General features: G+C 47.3%; 1 protein-coding gene across 1 annotated transcript; it reads left to right on the top strand.

Moving 5' to 3' along the window:
• The first annotated feature begins 600 nt into the window (after positions 1 to 600).
• LOC147882505 (uncharacterized) lies at positions 601 to 12158 on the top strand. Its single transcript, XM_087400428.1, has 4 exons — positions 601 to 759; positions 8435 to 8645; positions 8787 to 10655; positions 11581 to 12158. The coding sequence occupies exons 1-4, from the start codon at positions 601 to 603 to the stop codon at positions 12156 to 12158; spliced, it is 2817 nt and encodes a 938-aa protein (XP_087256554.1).
• Positions 12159 to 17497: the final 5339 nt, after the last annotated feature.

Raw genomic sequence — 17497 nt, forward strand, 5'->3', positions numbered from 1 at the left:
TTGTTTGGCCTCTACGTCGATGAGTTCGAGATAGTGATGCAGGCATAGGGTGGGGTAGGCTGCTCTCTCGTGGGCACGCTGATCCAGATGATGATGTAGCTCTCTTGTCTTCCTCAGCAGAGGGGCTCCAAAGACACCTTGACGCACTATAGTCCTTTTGTGAGTCTCATGATTTAAAGATCAACTTGGGTAAAACCAAGGTTATGATCTTCAATACATTATGATTTTCAATACATCTCGAGTCGTCATGCGCAATGAGCATTTCACATTTGATGGGTCCCCTGTTGAGGTAGTTTCATCCTACACTTATTTGGGGGTTGTCTCTTCTGGACCCATCTTTACCATGAGACCCGTGATGCAGGCGCGCCTGAGCAGAGGATATGCTTCATTGGCTAGACTAGAGAGACAGTGCTTCAGCTCTCACTTTCAGGATCCAAAGGATTGCTTTTTGACTCCTTGGTACGCCCAACAGGAATGTATGGCAGCCCATGCTGGGAGCCAGATTTGTCAGATACAGAGTGTCCCTGCCTCGGCTCGTCTGCTTGCCCTGGCCCTATGTGCTGACATGGCAGTCATCGCTGATTGCTGACATCAGCACTGATGTCACCACTTGCTCCTGCGCCTGCTCTTGCTGTGCCTGCACCTGCGTCTGCACTGAGCTGTACAGCAGCCCACGTGGCTGCTGTACTGGGGGTCAGCCAGCATGACCACGGGCTGTGGATGTCCGTGACAACAGAGGATGAGCCAGATGGAATCAGAGTATGAAATATGTTTCTGAAGAAGGGAGACAGCTCAATAGTGGGTTTCTAGTAGCCTTTGGGCCTCATGAGTGGTGATTGTCTAGTGACGAAACCCCATAATGCACTTTCTCAAGTAATAGTAATAGGCTCTGATTGTGAATGGCAGAGTTGACACACTTGAGATCTGCCTCTTTTGGGTAGCTATGTACCCACTGTGAGCCGCAATGCCAACTAGGGCAAAGAGATCTTCGTTTCTCCAACTATCTGCCAATGATTAATTAAGGGCTCGTGCAATTAATTAATGCAGTGTACTACTTTTTTGAGGGTTTCCTTATGGAATTTTGCTGATGTCCATTTTCAATCTTCCAGGTCCCATTGAAGCTGCGAGCTTATATGAAGCTCTAGCAGCACATGGGTTTCAAAGATATTTAACTCGAAAGAAATGCAAATCCGTAATGGAGATGGCTAAAGATTTTTAAAATGCTACCTTTGTTGTGAGTGCCAAAGTTGTTTATGAGCAAGGACCTCCCAAGTCCATACTCACGATGTTTCCCCTGAATTTGGCTCTGTTGGGCACAATAGGCAGTTTTTAAATAATCTACAAGAATAAGTTGCATAGACAACTTTAGGAATAGAGAAACTCCAAGGTTTAGCATGAATCGAATTCGGACTACATGAACAGGCCATGATTTCAATATGATTCTCAACTATTCAAGGATCTTCATCGTGAAGCTTCAGGATTTCTAATCATGGCCAAAACTTCTTTAATGCAAATGGACTACTTGCTGTTAGTCTTGATTCAATGGTTATACATGTAGTCACTTCAAACTACTAAAATACATGTAGTCTGTCTGCCCCCTGTATTGCACTCTTTAGAGACACAGTAGATTTCATGCCTACAATTGAATCCTTTTTAGCTATTTTTCCTTAACAAAAATGAGATTTGTCGGCGGTACTGATGATTCCTGATCCAAAATAGTTCATCCGACATGGGTTTTTCACCTTAACCTTTACACTTCAGAAACACCTTTGGCTTTAAATGGACACCACCAGCATTCTCAAGTTCATTGTGCATAAGGGCATCTCATTTAGGTATTCACTTGAAAATGCTAACAGCATCATTGCTCATCAAAACGATGTCCTCTGTGTACTGGTTTTTTGGTTTATAAAATTTTGCAATGAGAGAGCAACTTTACTGACAAATAGGGATGATAGTAAAGAGTTTGATAGCAGTGTGAATAAATTCCATCTTTTAAATGTATATTTCACTGATTATGATTGCTTTTGACATCAAATTAGCTTGTAAAGCAAGACTGGCAATGTTGAAAAATAGCCATTGAGTGCATTCAATATGCAGTACATGAGTAGATCCTGACTTGCATGTAGTGGATTTTGGTACTCCAGTTACATGAAAAGGCTAGAATCAAATTAAGTAAAAGGTTGAAGCGTGCCTTGCAACGCATCCAGGAGCAAAAAATGCAGGTAATTTGAAGTGAAAATTTACCAAACATATCTTATATGTTATATGAAGCATGCTAAGATGGATTCTCTTGAGAAAAGATGAGCCTTGCATATATTTGACATTACAGTAATATAATCATTGCTTTGCTAAAATCATACCCATAGATAGACAAATGAGTTTCCCTGCCTGCTCCTCTCCTCCCCCTCCCCCTTGCCTTTTCTATTCTGCTAGCTTCCCTGCTCCAGCCAAGTCTTCACTCATCCCCCAGACTGTTTCCTCCGTCTTCCCTCATTTTATGCTCATCTTCACTCATGTTTCTGCTTGTCTTCCTCTTCTGTTGTTTCTCTCTCCAAGACTGCCCTCTTAAATTCAACCATGTCCCCTCTTCCTGTAGCTTCTCCTAGCTTGCTGCCCCATTCCCACTCTTTTTTCTCTTTTTTCAAATCATTTTCCATCTTTTTTCGGTCCAAAGTCGTGCAGTTATTGTTTCTTGGCAGGATCTTCCTTTCTTTTTCCATCCTCTCTCTCTCTCTCTGATATCAGTCTTGGGTGTGGATGCCCAGCTTATTGACTCCACCCCTTAGGTTTCTCATTGTATCCAGTTTTCTTCAGCCTCATAGACCCTTTGGTCGTTCAAATATTATCATAAATCTCCCCCCCAACTCTCTCTCTCTCTCTCTCTCTCTCTCTCTCTCTCTCTCCTCCCAACAACTCTAGAGGCAGTGAGGGATCGTCTCTAGAAATCCAGCAGAACAGTAGTGACACTGCCCCTCCACCCGCATCTGCTCCAATCACGGGCTTGCTGGTTTGCCACTAGGGCACGGCCCGCTAGGGAGAGTTTGGCCGAGCTCTAGTAGAGAAGCTTGTGCCGGACGGGGCAATATGCTGCTTTGCTGTTATTTCAATACCCACCTGGCATCTGAGGTATCTCGCTGTTTGGCCCCGCGGTATCCAGCGGAAGCCAAAGGCACTCCTCACTCTCAAATCTCCTGTCTCCTCAGAGCGTGTGAAGAAACTGATGGTTTTTGTCCAGTTGATCCATGCACCCGAGGCCTCACAGTAGATAGCGAGAGGCCTTTTTGACTCTCTCCAAGCTTGCTGTGGTGCCCTCTACATACAAGAATGTGCCATCTGCAAACTTTGAGTCTAGTAGCTCCTCCTCCTGTCTAATTGGGAGCCTCAATCCTTTGAGGCCCGCCACCTATGCTCTCAAGTAGTAGCCCAATGCCTCCGCCACAAAAGGAAAAGAAAGGGAGCTAGGGGACAGCCCTGACGGACCGAGCGAGAGAGAGGAAAGGCCTCGCCCGTGTGTACACCGACAAGCATCTGACTAGAGCTCCCCGCATAAAGTGCAGAGACTTCTCTAATCCATCTGTCTGAGAAACCCAAACTCTGCATAGTGCCCTCCAGGAAAGACCACTCCGCCCTGTCGCAAGCCTTCTCAAAATCCAAGAGAGAGATGGCCAAAGGATGTGACTCCTTGACCCAATCCAATGCCTCCCAGAAAGTGAAAATGTTATCTAGGATGTTGTGCTCCTGAACAAAGCCGGTCTGCGTGTCATGGATGATGTCGGTGAGATGAGGGCACAACCGCAAACTCAAGACCTTAGCGAGGATCTTGTATACAGTGTCAAGAAGGGTGATTGATCTTGTATACGGTGTCAAGAAGGGTGATTGATCTCCACTACTGAATGTCTGACCTATCTCCCCCTTTCGGGATCAAACAAATCCACACCTTGCTCAGGGACTGAGGCTACTGTCAGGCTAAGCGGAAAGGGGTGGAAATGATCTCCCAAAAGTTCTGGAAGAAGGCCAGAGTCAAGCCGTCTTCGCCATGACACTTCTGGGTCGGGAGGGCCTTGAGGGCTTCTGGAGCTCCTCATCCGTGAAAGGCTCCTCTAGACTCCTGCACAACGTCCGCAAGACTACCATTGGAACGTGGTCCCAAACTAGCTCATGGGCCACAAGGCAAGTCGGAGTCACCCTCTCTGCTTGAAAGAGTTGGCGGTAGAAATCCGTGGTCAGCTCTAGAATCTCATGTGGATTGGTGTGCATAATGCCTTGTGGATCCTGTAAACGCTATCCTGTAAACGCTGTAACCGTGTGCCTGTCGATTGAGGCCCAGTGGTCTGAAAGAATTGCTTCATCCTTGCTCCCCTGCTGTACCCAACGGGCCCGGGTGGCGTGGTAGAACTCAGCCCGCCGTCTAACCTCCGTGTCCTGGAGCTCAAGGCCTGCGCTCTCATATCTGTCACTAAGCCACTGGGATCCTGGGTACTGCTCCTTGAGCCTCTCTATGGAGGCGAGGTCTCGACGTAGTGCACGCTTGAGTTCCTGAAGAGCCCTCCTCTGTCTAAGGGCGTGAGACTGCAACTCCTCACTGCTCCTCTGAATCGCATCTGCCACCCATGAAGCCTAGCCCTCGTAGGATGCTGACTCAGGTTGCTGCCAATTCTCTGCCATAACCTGCTGAACCTCCTCATCCTATAGGAGGTCCGGAATGCAGACCCCCTTTTGGGGAAGACCCGGTAAAGCTGCTCTAGGTAGAGTACTGCTGGAGAGTGGTCTGACATCGTGGTGCCTACTAGAATCCTTGTAGAGCCGCCTTTGTGGAGTGCCTAGTCCCCAACGCAAAAGCGATCCAGCCTCTCAAGCAGTGCATCATGTCTCCTTTGACCGAATGAGAATAGGAGGCTGCCAAGTATCTTGCTGAACTTTGGCTCTCGCCACGGGTCTTTGCCCCACTGATTGTGAAGATGAACTGCTCCCACGTGCTCCGCTTTGCTACCGGCATCTCGGAAAAAGCGGCACCACCCTGCTTGTCCTCCCCAAACTCCAGGTTGTTGAAGTCTTCTCCAACGATCCAAGAGTCAATATATGGAAGACACTTTGTTAGCCTTCTCCAAAAGGCCGGACGGTGCTGTCTGCATGCTGGGGCATTCAGGATCCCAATCCTGGACTCTCCCATCCTGGCTCCCATCCAAATTGCCTGCCTTGGGATAAGCTCACCTTGATTGTAGAGCTCGAGGGCCACCGCCTAGGAGACCGAGATGCAGACCCCTCCGCTCCGTCCTACGGCAGGAGACCACACCTCCGAGCCTCTCTCGGGAAGAAGGTGGTATCGCCCTCTGATGTCTGATGTTGAGAACATGTGCTCCTTTATCAAAAGGAAGTCCAATGCTCGCCCTACCACTACCCTCTGCAACTCCTGCCGAAGGATCAGGTTTTGTGACTAACTACGTGCATGGTCATGGAGCCCGTGGACGTTCGAACTCACTATAGTCCAACTCGTGAGGAGGGGGAAGCAGGAAACAAGGGTCGCTTGTGGGTGGGTTCCTGTTTCAGAAAAACTGCCTTTTGTGACTTTGAGGGAGGTTTGGAGGGCAAATAGTCCGTGCCCGTGCGATGGCTTACTAGGGTGGACACTGGCTCTATGCCAATCTTCCGTGCCCACTGAAACATGAAGGAAACCTCCACTCCGAACATCTCAACACACTTCTAGAGTGGCCAGTAGTGTGGTTGACCGATCCTTGCCTTAGGTGGCAATCTGATAACCCTACTGTCAAACCATAAATCGGCTTCTCCCTCATGAAGCTCATCTGGAAGTTCACTTCAGCACCATGGGTGTGCTAAAGATCTAGTCCTAGTGAGGCGAACTAGAATCTCCAAACTGGATGAGTCTGAGAGCCCAATACGTTGATTGAACCCCTTTTTCGGGGCTGCAAGATCGTGAGCGTCACCTCCAGTGGTAGAGGGTAAGAGTTCGGGATCTCCAAGTAATTCCAAGGTCCCAATCTCCAAAAATCTCTCGGGAGAGGCCGCCCAGGCTGAAAAATGGGAGCTGCTGCTATGATGGAGAGGACGAGCTTCTTTCCTTTGAATCCCCCTGGAATGGGAGGGCTGAGAAGGGAGGGGGATAGGCCGCTGAGATGAAGAAGTGGAGCGGGATGTAGTCGTGCCCTTGCCTATTGGCAGGGGAGCCGGGGCAGGTCTGATAGGGGGGTGGGAGGGGGGGGAGGTTGAAGAAGCTGCTATGGAGGGCGAGGCCGGCGGGGCGGAGGGAGGGGGGGAGGCGGGGGAAGGGGGGCGGGTGGTGAGGATGACTATAGTAGGAGTGGCGAGGGGGGGAGAGGGAAGGGGGGGCTCGGGAGGAGGGGGAGGGCGTGGAGTGGGAGAGGGGTCTGGAGGGGGAGGGGGGCGGGAGGGGGAGGGGGGCGGGAGGGAAAAGGGGCAATCATAGGCCCGCTCTGCTGATCAGACACACTTGAGCTCTAAATCCCCTTCTCCTCAATCGCTGCTGGGCTACCCTTCATAGCTTCTGCCATCGCAATGTCAGGAGCTCCTGAGGCACACTGCTGACGCAAGGGTGACTGTTCGCTGTACCTCCACTGATGGGGGATTGACTGGCTGAGCGATGGTCCCTGCTGTTGGGGGGGAAGGGTCTCCAACCAAGGGCTCCTGCGGCGTTGCTCCTCCACGGGTGCCTCTCTCTCTCTCTCCCCTTGTGTCTAGCCCGTTGCCTGTAGCGCTTTTGAGCCAATTTACTTCGTTTCTTTTTCTTTTTCCCCACCTGGGTCCACTCTCCCTCTGAAGGTGTCACTAAGGAGGGTTGGGACTCCTGCTGCTCCTGTCTGAGGGGGTGCTGGGCTCTAGCCTACCGACTGTGCCTTTCTTGCGGCGGGGGTGGGGGGTTCCCTGACCATGAGGGCAGTTGTGGGCTAGATGGCCCATTTGCCTGCAACAAAGACACTGGCCTGGTAAACCGGAGATCTCCACTCTCTGACATAGTGTATCCCCTCGAGGGTCTTGAGGAGGATCAACTCTGGGAGGGACTCTGGACTCTCAACCACCAATTTGATCCTGGGGACCCCGTCATCTGCTATCACTGAAGGTGCCGAATCTGGCGGGGACTCTAGCACCGTGCCAAACACCCTGCCAATGGAGGGAAGGATGGCTCTGGGAAGGGGAGCGTCACCGGGAATCGGGGAACATGCTGTGTCGTGTCCATGTCCTCCACTGTGAGCCATGGTACCAAGGGAAGAGGTACACCAGATGCGGGCCAAGGAGGATGGGGCTCTGCTCCACACGTGTCAAGGCGGTAGCAGGAGAGCTTAGCTGGATGAGGAAAACGCCTCTTCTGTAGATGGTGACCTCCTGGATGTGGTCCCCTTCTAATGCTAGACTCGCCTGAATCCAGTCTCTCACCTGTCTCCTCGTGGGTGTGAGACCAACTATTATGCCCACTACTGCCTTGTCCTGAATTGACCGAACTGCATGCTTCACCTGTTGCTTGTCGGTTGGGGAAAGAAGAATCTTAACGGTTGTGGGATTCGAGGGTGCTGCCATAGAGCCCCTTTGGCTAGACCAAGGGTTACCACCAAGAAAATATTTCTCCAAGACAAACAAATCGCTCACCACTGCTCGGAGGGAAGGAAGGAAAAAAACCAAGGGCCAGTTGCTGCTGCGGGGGAGCGGGCAAAATGCTACACCCCTACAGATTGCTGCCGATGGAGAGGGAGAGCCCTCACAAAGGAGGAAGGTGAAGAGGGGGGTGGTGGGGAGGCGAGGTGGAGGGGGAGGGTTTGAGGCGGGGCGGGGGTGGACGTAGCGAGGAGGCGAGGTGGAGGTGGAGGGGAGAGAGGCGGGCGGAGGAGGCTGAAGTTGGGAGGAGGCAGGGAGGCGGAATAAGCCGGGGGGGGGGCGGAAGGGAGGTGAGGAGGGGCGGGATGGAGGTGGCGGGCCGCAGGAGGGAGGCGGCAGGGTGGGCGGAGGGAGGAGGCGGGGGCTGTAGGTGTGAGGAGGTGGGGTGGGTGGTAGGAGGAGGCAGGGTGGATGCAGATGAAGGCGGGAGGATGCGGGATGAAGAGGAGGAAGGAGGTGGGAGGAGGAGGGGTGGAGAGGAGGCGGAAGGAGGAGGGGGGAGGCGAGGTAGAGGAGAGGGTGGAGGCTGAGGCAAGAGCTCAGGACCAGCAGCTTGTGTACTAGGAGCCTCCTTGTTCAATCAAATTCCTTCTTTTTGACTGAGTTTTCCAATTTGGTATCGATGGGATGATTTTCAGCCTCAGACCTAGATCGTTACCGGGATTTTTCGTTGAGTAGGGCTTGAACCTCTCGAGTTTTTCTCAAGCTATGTATGAGCACTTTGCTCTTGGGGTTTTTTCATACTTACGAGAAGTCCTTGCCATGAAAAACAAAAAAAATATATCTTATTATGTATGCTTTGCTTTTCTAGGCTCGATATAATCAACAACAAAGGGTTTTTGGATTAAAGCAAAATCGAGAAGGTGCACTTCATTCAGAACTTCATGGGACTGCAGCAGTCATTGTGCAAAGACCCAACTTTTGCAGGAAATCTAGGGAACTTTCCCCCTACAGTTACCAAAATGCTGATTATGCTAAGGAAGACTTTCGATCAAGGCAGTGGAAAAAATATGTATCTGCAGGTATTATTGGTACCAGCCCAAGTCCTTTTGTATAATTTACTTTACAATTGGTAATATCTAACTAGAGATGCTGAACTTATTTGACTTTTGTGTGTCGATGAAAAAATTAGTATCTCATGAGAATTTATCAATCCCAACCAGGACATGTGGGAAATGAATGCTCAGCTCTGGGAAAAAGCTATGGTGAACCTGGCTTTGTCTCAAGCGTAGAACCTGGACACGAAATTGGTACTTTCCCTTTGTCTGATCAGATACAGCTCTCACGAGCATATGATTCAGTGGGACAGCTGGGGCCTTTGATGAATTACCAGCAGCAGCAGGTAGATGGCTTGTTGGCTGTAGGAGCCCAATTGCAGTCTGCTGGTTTGCATATTTTGGATGCTCAGTCACCTGTTGTTTCTGGCATCAGCCATGAAACAAGTCATTCCGTTGCAAAACCATTATCAATGCCTCAAATAGTAGATACTTATGGTGTTAAAGCAAGAAGACCATTTCAATTGATTCAACCCTCTCTCATGACACAGCCACAAGATCCAGAAGACCAACCTCCATCTGCAAGGCTGCCAGGAACCTTTTGTGAAGCTGCCCCAAAACTACCAGATTCACACTGGAATCCACAGGATTTCAGCACACAACCATTGGGTGGATGCCCACAAATTTTCAACTGTTCGTGGGAGGGGGAAGCTTCTGTTGATGCCCAAGCTCCTTGCTGGGATACCATCAAATCCTCATTTCAAGGGGGAGAGCATCCTCCAATCCTACCTCTCATCTCCACAGCACTAGGTCAATCCCAGGAGGCTTTCATCTGGGACCAAATGGAACAACATCCATTTGCGAAGCCATTTCCATCGTTCAAAATCAGGCCAGCTTCCTCTCAGGCTACTGAAAAGATGATTTCAGCAAGCAGAAGGAATATGCCCTCTTCCATGCCTGCAAAGCAACATGAACTAAGATCAGTCATACAGGCCTTTACACTATCACATAAAAAATCCCCAGAATTTATCATTGAAGAACCTCAGTCATTACCACTTCCAACAGCGGGTCTAGTTCCTGCAACAACCGCAGGTACCTGTCAAGGCCAAGACCTAAAGAAAAATAAGGCAGAGGTAAAGAATGAAAAGGAAGATGAAACAAAAGGACAGAATCCTAGAAAGAAAGCAGAAAGGCCTAATACTAATCCAGGTAACAAGGCTCGAAAGAAAGAGGGGAAGGGAAAGAAAACAAGAGAGAAACCATTTTCTTTTATGGCCACCAATAAGATATTGAGGAATTTGGAGGTGGGCTCACTAGTTTCCAGTGAAACAGCTCAGGGTGAAACAATGCCACCAGAGCATGAGCAATATGAAGCAGTTTCTCAGCCTCAAGCTGATGATTGTTACTATGATGCACCCACATATGGGCAGATCATGCAGCAGGGTAATCAATATTACAGCCAAAGTGCACCTATGCAGCAATCTGGTCAACATTACCCGCCTGACCAGATGCCACTATGTGCTCTACCTTACCTGGTTCACCCCCCGCCTTCTTATATAGGAACATTCCCAATGATGTCAGTGCCATTCTATGGAGGCTCTACTGGATTACAAGGATTGCCTTATAATCCAGGCATGCCACCTGCAACATATTATTATCCTGAAGCTCATAAGGATGAAGACTTGGAAGTTGGTGGGCCGAGAATTTCCTCCTCACCAAAAAAGGGAACAAAAAAGAAATCAGGAGGCAAAGGGAAAACAGAGAAAAGAGGCAAAGATGTCCCAGAAGAAGGGAATCAACAATGCTTGGAGAGTGCAATAAAGATGCAACATTACAATCAGGGTGAACCACCGACTTTTCAGTCTCAAGTTGGAGGGATGACAGATGGAGATCTGAAGAAGGAAAAGAAGCAGAGAAAAGGAAACAAAGGCAAGAATATATCCTCGTTAGCTAAGGAAAAGGCAAAGGAAAGAGGTCGTAAAACTGAAAGCCTGAAGAAGTCTAATAAAAAATCACATACAGGAGTTGAAAACCCAGGTACAAGGATATCCGTATTTGTCATTCTTGTTGTATGTAAATACTTACAACCCCGGAAGCACTAATTGTACAGATTTTGGCTGAAAAAGGACACTTTATATCACATTAAAACAAAGAGTGCTGAAATTCAGGTGCAAGCATGTTCTGGGCGTATCTTATCACTCATAACATAAGTGCTAATCACATAGGTTTCACTTGGTATAATAACAGAATGCTTACTGTGAATGGACGTACACATGGAAATCATATGTTGGATCCAAGGCACAAGCACCTCTGTATTCCTATCTTTCTGATCATTTGTGAACACCCACAATCCCAAAGGCACTGATTACAGTGCATATTCTCACCTGGATAAGAACGAAAATGTTTGCTTGATATAGCTTGAAAGCAGTGGATTCTGCTTGTTCTACACTTCAGAAAGCATGCCCTTCAACATAAAGTCATGCCAAAAAATCAAGGTATCACAGTAAAAGCCCAAGGGGCCTCTGGAGAATAGGCTAGACAACTTTACTCAGTCCATTGTGGTTGTGAGGTCTGGCAACCAAGTGTTGTGCACTCCGAGGTTACTAAACTTGCCTGCCGATTCTAATTCTCTATCACGTGGGTCTCCAGGTGGACATTATAATATCATATCTGCAAAACCCCCCTCCAAACAATGCCCATCCTCTCTCTTTGAGTGGAATTTAATAAAATCATTATCATCTCTCCCCCCTCCCCCCCCCCCCACCTCTCTCTCTCTCTGTGTCCTTGTTCTCCCTTACGAATTTATTTCCAAACACATCCAATGTCCATTCAAGTGCATCCTTGTTTCATGACTCTTCCTCGAAATTCCGTCGTATTATTTTGAAAAAGCAAGTTTACTTGTGCAAGAAGCACAGTGCATAAGGGACTAATGCGTGCATGGGTGGCTGGATGGATTTTACAGGTGGCAGCAGACTGGTGGTGGTGCCCATGAAAAATTGTCACCCTCTCACAATGGCCATGGCACGTGCAGGGATTTGTATGGTGAGGCTGGATAATTGGGTAAGGAAGGTGGTGCCGGCACTATGGTTGAAGGGAGTGGGAGCAGTAGGGTGGAAGCTCATACAGGGATGCAGAGCACTAGTCAGTTTGGCATGTGGAGGGCGAGCAGCATGTCACGTGCGCATACTGGTGCTCCGCATAGCCAAGGGCACAGTGTGGAAAATCCGTGGCCTATTTGAGGGGGCTTGCCGGCTATTTCATCGCCTTGCTGCTGCAATCTTGTCCTTAAGCCTGCATATCGTTCGGCGCATCTCTGCTTGCTGTGACAAGCTCCTTCCGAAGCTCACCACCTGTGTGACTGCTACCTTCCTCAGACCACTTCTTTGGTGTGGCTTAACCTTACTTACAGGCCCTTGCAGAGTGTTGCGCCCTCGAAAAAAAGGTACATTCAAGATTTCTGCTTGTGATATGGGTGGTTCTTTCTTAATTTGTTTTTACTCACCCACATACTTGTTCACAAGGCCCATGACCACATACTAACTAATAAAGCATGAGTGTGCAAGCGATTATTAAAGCCTTTGGATGACAAAGGGAAATGACATTGTCTTCAATGCTAGTACCTTGTGTGTTTGGATGTGGACACACGTATGTGCATTGGACGTATATGTATGATTGTTTGTGTGTGTGTGTGTCTATGTGTGTGTGTGTGTGTGTGTGTGTGTGAAAGAAAGAAAGAAAGTCTATTAATGTCCATGGGAGACCAACAAGTTTATGGGACAGCAAAAAACCATCTATTACATCTGCTTTAGGGAGGGCACATGGCAACCCCAATTATGAGAGAGAGAGAGAGATGTATTAACATCTACGGGAGGTCTGACGGGCTTATGAGACAAATGCAAAGCCAAAAGGTAACTCATACAAGCCACTAGGGGCTGAAGCAAAGGGCTCACTAAGGCCCTTGCTGAAAGCTAAAGTGCTAAACTAGTGAACAAAGTGGAGTAGCAAAATATCAAGAGAGTGTAGTACATGCCTAGGTTCCATATATCCAGGTTACCTAGTGGCTCTTTGATGAGATGTGAGAAGCTCTCGTATCTGTGTCTGTCGAGCTGTCTCTCGATGCGGTGGAGGGCATGGTCTCCTCGATTTTTGTATCCGAAGGGCTACATCAAGGGTGACTCCTCGTCTCTGGTGGTCACTTCTGAGGAGGGCTGAGATGGACCGTGCGTGGCCCTCTCTATGTCGCATGTGGAGCATGTGTCTGTGGTCGGCGGGCAGTATCATGGTGGTGACTCCTGTTGCTAGTCCATGATGCTCTCATCGCATCTCGAGCTCCTCTCCCTTAGGCTCGCCGGCAATAGACGCAGATGCATTGAAATTTGTAACAAGTGTTTATGCTTTGTCGATCTCTGTGACTGTGCCCTCAATCCCTGCTGCTCTCTGATCTGTTGCATCAGTATATATCTTCATTGTCGCATATCAATCAGATAGAGCCCAACATAGACCTGATTGGGAAATTGGATCAACCATGTAAGTGGACCAAAGCCATGCCCCTCCTAGAAGAGGTAGTGATATCGTCCTCGGATCTCATAATAGACTAGTGACACGTCCCCAGCACTCCTGAAACCTTTGATCTGCAAGCAAACACAAGAACACACCAACGTGAGGAAACTGAGCAGGCTGCTCACCACCCAACCATGACATCTACGGGATGTGATCCCGAATCAGGAGATGTCCCCTCCGAGCCACGAGCTGAGCTACTAGCGCGAACTCCCAACCAGATCCTAACCAGCGTGGTGTCCCATACCACCAGGTGGTGTTGTGAAGCCTGGGATCTGCTGTTGGGCCTTGGGCTACACTATGATGCAGGCGCGCGTTCGCGACTCAATCCTGGATTAGACCTAGCACCTGGGAACAAAACTTGCTCCCATCGGTTCTCTTGAGAACTGAACCTCTGGGCCCTTATATAGACTTGGGCCCCAAGCGCCAAAAATAGCGAAGACCTCTAACTGGTTCGTATCCTCAACCCGAGAATCAAGCCTGCCTAGCTCTAAGCCTCCCCAGGCTACCTGAGCTAGTCTTGTGTACCCAGTACACGTTGGATACCAATCCGTGCACATGACATACTTCCCCTCGTCTAAGAACTCACTCCTGAGTTCGTTAAAAAACCCGGGAATGTCCTCTGGAGGTTCTGTAATGTCTCCCATGTTGCATCCTCCTCAACACGATCCTTCCACTTGATCTTGTATTCCGTGATAGTTCTATTACGAATTTGTCTTTCATGAAATTCAAGAATAGTCTCAGGTTCGTGTGGAATAAAAGTTAAATCTGTAACTTCTATTGTCTCTTGGGGAGAAACAAGTTGATCATCCGCACCCAATACTTCTTTCAATCTACTGACATGAAATATTGGATGTACTTTAACATCAGGAGGCAATTCTAGTCTATATGCAACTGGTCCAATTCTTTTAATAACCTTGAACAGACCACAGTATCTGGGGGATAACTTCGGAACCACAAACCAGTACTTAGGCTCTTGGATTCCTTGGGAATTCGCAAATATACCATTGTTCCTTCAGAGAACTCTCTAGGTGAACGATGTCTATTAGCATAAAATCTGTCCCGATCTTGGGCACTTCTAATAGACTCCTTGGAAAACTGCAACATTTCCTGCATGTGTAGCAAGAAGGTCTTTGCAACATCATTTTGGATTCCTTTTAACCCAACCATAACTGGTGACTTAGGTTGAAACCCATACATAAGCATAAAAGGACTGTAACTTGTACTCGAATGCTTTGCACTGTTATAAGCAAATTCTATCATAGGTAGATAATCTTCCCATGAAGACTGTCTCTTAGAAACATATGCCTGAAGCATATCTTCAACCAATTGGTTGACCTTCTCTGTACTGCCATTGGATTGTGCATGATCTGAGGAACTCATACTTAGAGTAGTTTCTAACTTCTAAAAAACAAGTGTCCAAAAGTTACTTGTAAACTTTGAGTCCCTGTCACTGACTATGTCAGAGGGCAAACCATACAGCTTAAACAAGTGGTCCACAAACTGGTGAGCTAGTTGAACAGCTGAAATAGTTGTTCTAGTAGGTAAGAATTAAGCCATTTTTATTAGACAGTCGACTATGACCCAAATGGAGTCATGACCCTTTGCGCGTTCGAGGCATACCAGTAATAAAATCCATGGAAATAATTTCCCATTTATTATCTGGAATTTGCAATGGTTGTAATAAACCCGTGCTTCTAAGGTGTTCTGCCTTAGTAACTTGACAAACCCGGCAACCTACCACATAGTTTTCAATAAATGCACGCATTTTAGGCCAATAAAAGGTATGCTTCACAAGAGACAGAGTCCGATGTATACCCAGATGTCCAACACTAGGAGCATGACACTCCCAGAGAATCTTGGATCGAAGTTCCAAAACATCTGGCACACAAATCTTTCCATTCTAGAACAGCAAGCCGTTCCTAATCATCCACTGACCTCTCGCCGCCTGTACTGTAGGGGGCACAATCCCTGAGTCTTGGTCAACCATGGAGCTCCCATCCTGGACTTTCTGCTAATAAGAACTAAAATGACTATTAGTTGCGCAAAGCCCTCTCAAGGATTGAAATAGGTCTGAGGATATTTCTGTAAATGACATAGCATTTACAAACTTGACTCGACTTAAGGCATCCGCCACACTATTGAACGAACCCTTGCGATAACGTATTTCAAAATCAAAATCTTGCATCAATTTTTCCCATCTAGCTTTTCGTCCCCTCAATTCAGACCCATTACACATACTTGATTGACTGATGATCGGTCAATACAAGAAACTTCGAATCATATAAGTAGTGTCTCCAAACCTTCAGTGCATACACGACTGCATAGAGTTCTTTTTCTAGTGTGGGCCAATGATATTGGGTGTCGTCTAGCTTCTTACTCTCAAAAGCTATAGGTCTGCCCTCTTGGAATAAAGCTGTCCCGATGGCAAAATCACTCGCATCGGCCTCTAAAACATAAGGCCGGGTAGGATTGCGTAATGCAAGAACGGGTGCTTCCTTGATAGCAAACTTCAAGGTTTCAAAAGCCTTGTTCAATGCATCATTCCAAGAGATCGGCTGGGTAGACCTGCGTCCACGACCTTTCAATATGTTTGTCAGGGGTGCCGTGATGTGTAAATAATCACGCACAGACTTTTGTAGAAATACCGTAAATCCTAGGAAAGAACGAAGTTGTTTCACAGTCTAAGGGATAGGCCATTCTAAAACCTTCTGGATACGATCTAGATCAATGCTAATACCTTCAGAAGAAATCTTGTGTCCTGAATAAATGATCTCCTTCATAAAGAAGTCACATTTACTCATCTTGGCATAGAGCTTATGCTGTTTTAGAATAACTAAGACAATCTGGAGGTGTCCTATGTGATCCTCTAGCGTTGGGCTATATACCAAGATGTCATCTAAGAACACTACAACGAATTTGCCCAGAAAATCTCGGAACAAATCGTTCATCATTTGCTAGAAGGTGGCAGGAGCATTGGTCAAACCAAAAGGTAATACAAGAAACTCGTAGTGGCCAGACCTAGTTCGGAATGTGGTTCTATCTATGTGTTTAGCATAGATACGGATTTGGTGATAACCCGTTCGCAAATCAATCTTAGTGAAATACTTCGCTCTGGCCAAAGGGTCCATTAGATCATCAGAACGAGGTAGAGGGTATCGATTCTTAATTGTCACTTTATTCAATCATTTATAATCTATACACATTCTCCATGTAGAATCTTTCTTCTTTCTTAAGAGGACAGGTGCTCCCCAAGGTGATTTACTTGGGCGAATATAGCCCATATTCAAACAAGCTAACTCATCCTCCTCAAGCTGGCTCATCCTATAAGGTGGAATACTAATAGGTTGAGTCCCAGGTACTAAGTCTATGTGATGATCTACTGCCCGTTCTGGAGGTAAACCTTCCTGTAGTTGAGCAGGGAATACATCCATGAAATCATCTAACAACGTTTTCAATTCACAGTGTACAAACACACTTAAATCATTCTTGTTATTAACAGAGACAACAAATGAAGAAAGCGGAATCAAAACACACTGATAGACATCATAATGAGAAGTGCTTAATATATTCCAAAGCTGCATCGCAGATACAATAGGTCCATGAGAAGAGGGAATATTATCACACCGAATACAAAATTGGGTGTTCTTATCCAAAAGAAAGAGTATGTTCCTTCCATCCAATCCGAATATCATGGGTTTTAAACCACTCTATTCCGATTAACAAGTCCTTATGCTCCAAGTGCATGACATAGCACGTAAGAGCCGCTGTGTATTCTTGAATCCGGATAGAAAGCGTTTCAATCTTGCGATCCCAAAACTGCTTTCCAGCTGGAAGGTGCACCTCATAGGTATGATCGCTAGGTATCGTGGACAGCCCCATCTTTTACACAAGTTTGTATTAACAAAGTTGTGAGAGCTGTCCGGGTCAAAGAGAATGTGAACTCTTTGGTGCCTAACTTCTCCATAAACTTGGAAAAGATCATGGGAACCAAATAATGAAGTATTAAAAGTGCAATGACAAGAAAGTGGGCTGGTAACGACATTTACAGAAATACCTATCATTGAAACTTGATTAGCTCCCTTAGCTTTGGTATCCAAACCCGCCTGGAGCTTCGATCCCGGCGCTTGCTTGTGGTTCTTGTGCTTAGGATAATCATTCTTAGTGTGGCCCCGCTCCTCGCAGATGAAGCAACGTCCCTCTTTCTTTAGCTTCAAGGTACGAAGGAAACGAGCACGACCATTCTTCGCCTGAGTTAAATGTTTCTTGGAGGCGTTGTCTATAGACTTCGACTCCCCGGTACCAGTGGTAGACTGGAAGAA

Source organism: Dipteris shenzhenensis, chromosome 29 (assembly GCF_047967505.1).
Source record: "Dipteris shenzhenensis isolate YYH24624 ecotype China chromosome 29, Dip_SZ_1.0, whole genome shotgun sequence".
NCBI lineage: Eukaryota > Viridiplantae > Streptophyta > Polypodiopsida > Gleicheniales > Dipteridaceae > Dipteris > Dipteris shenzhenensis.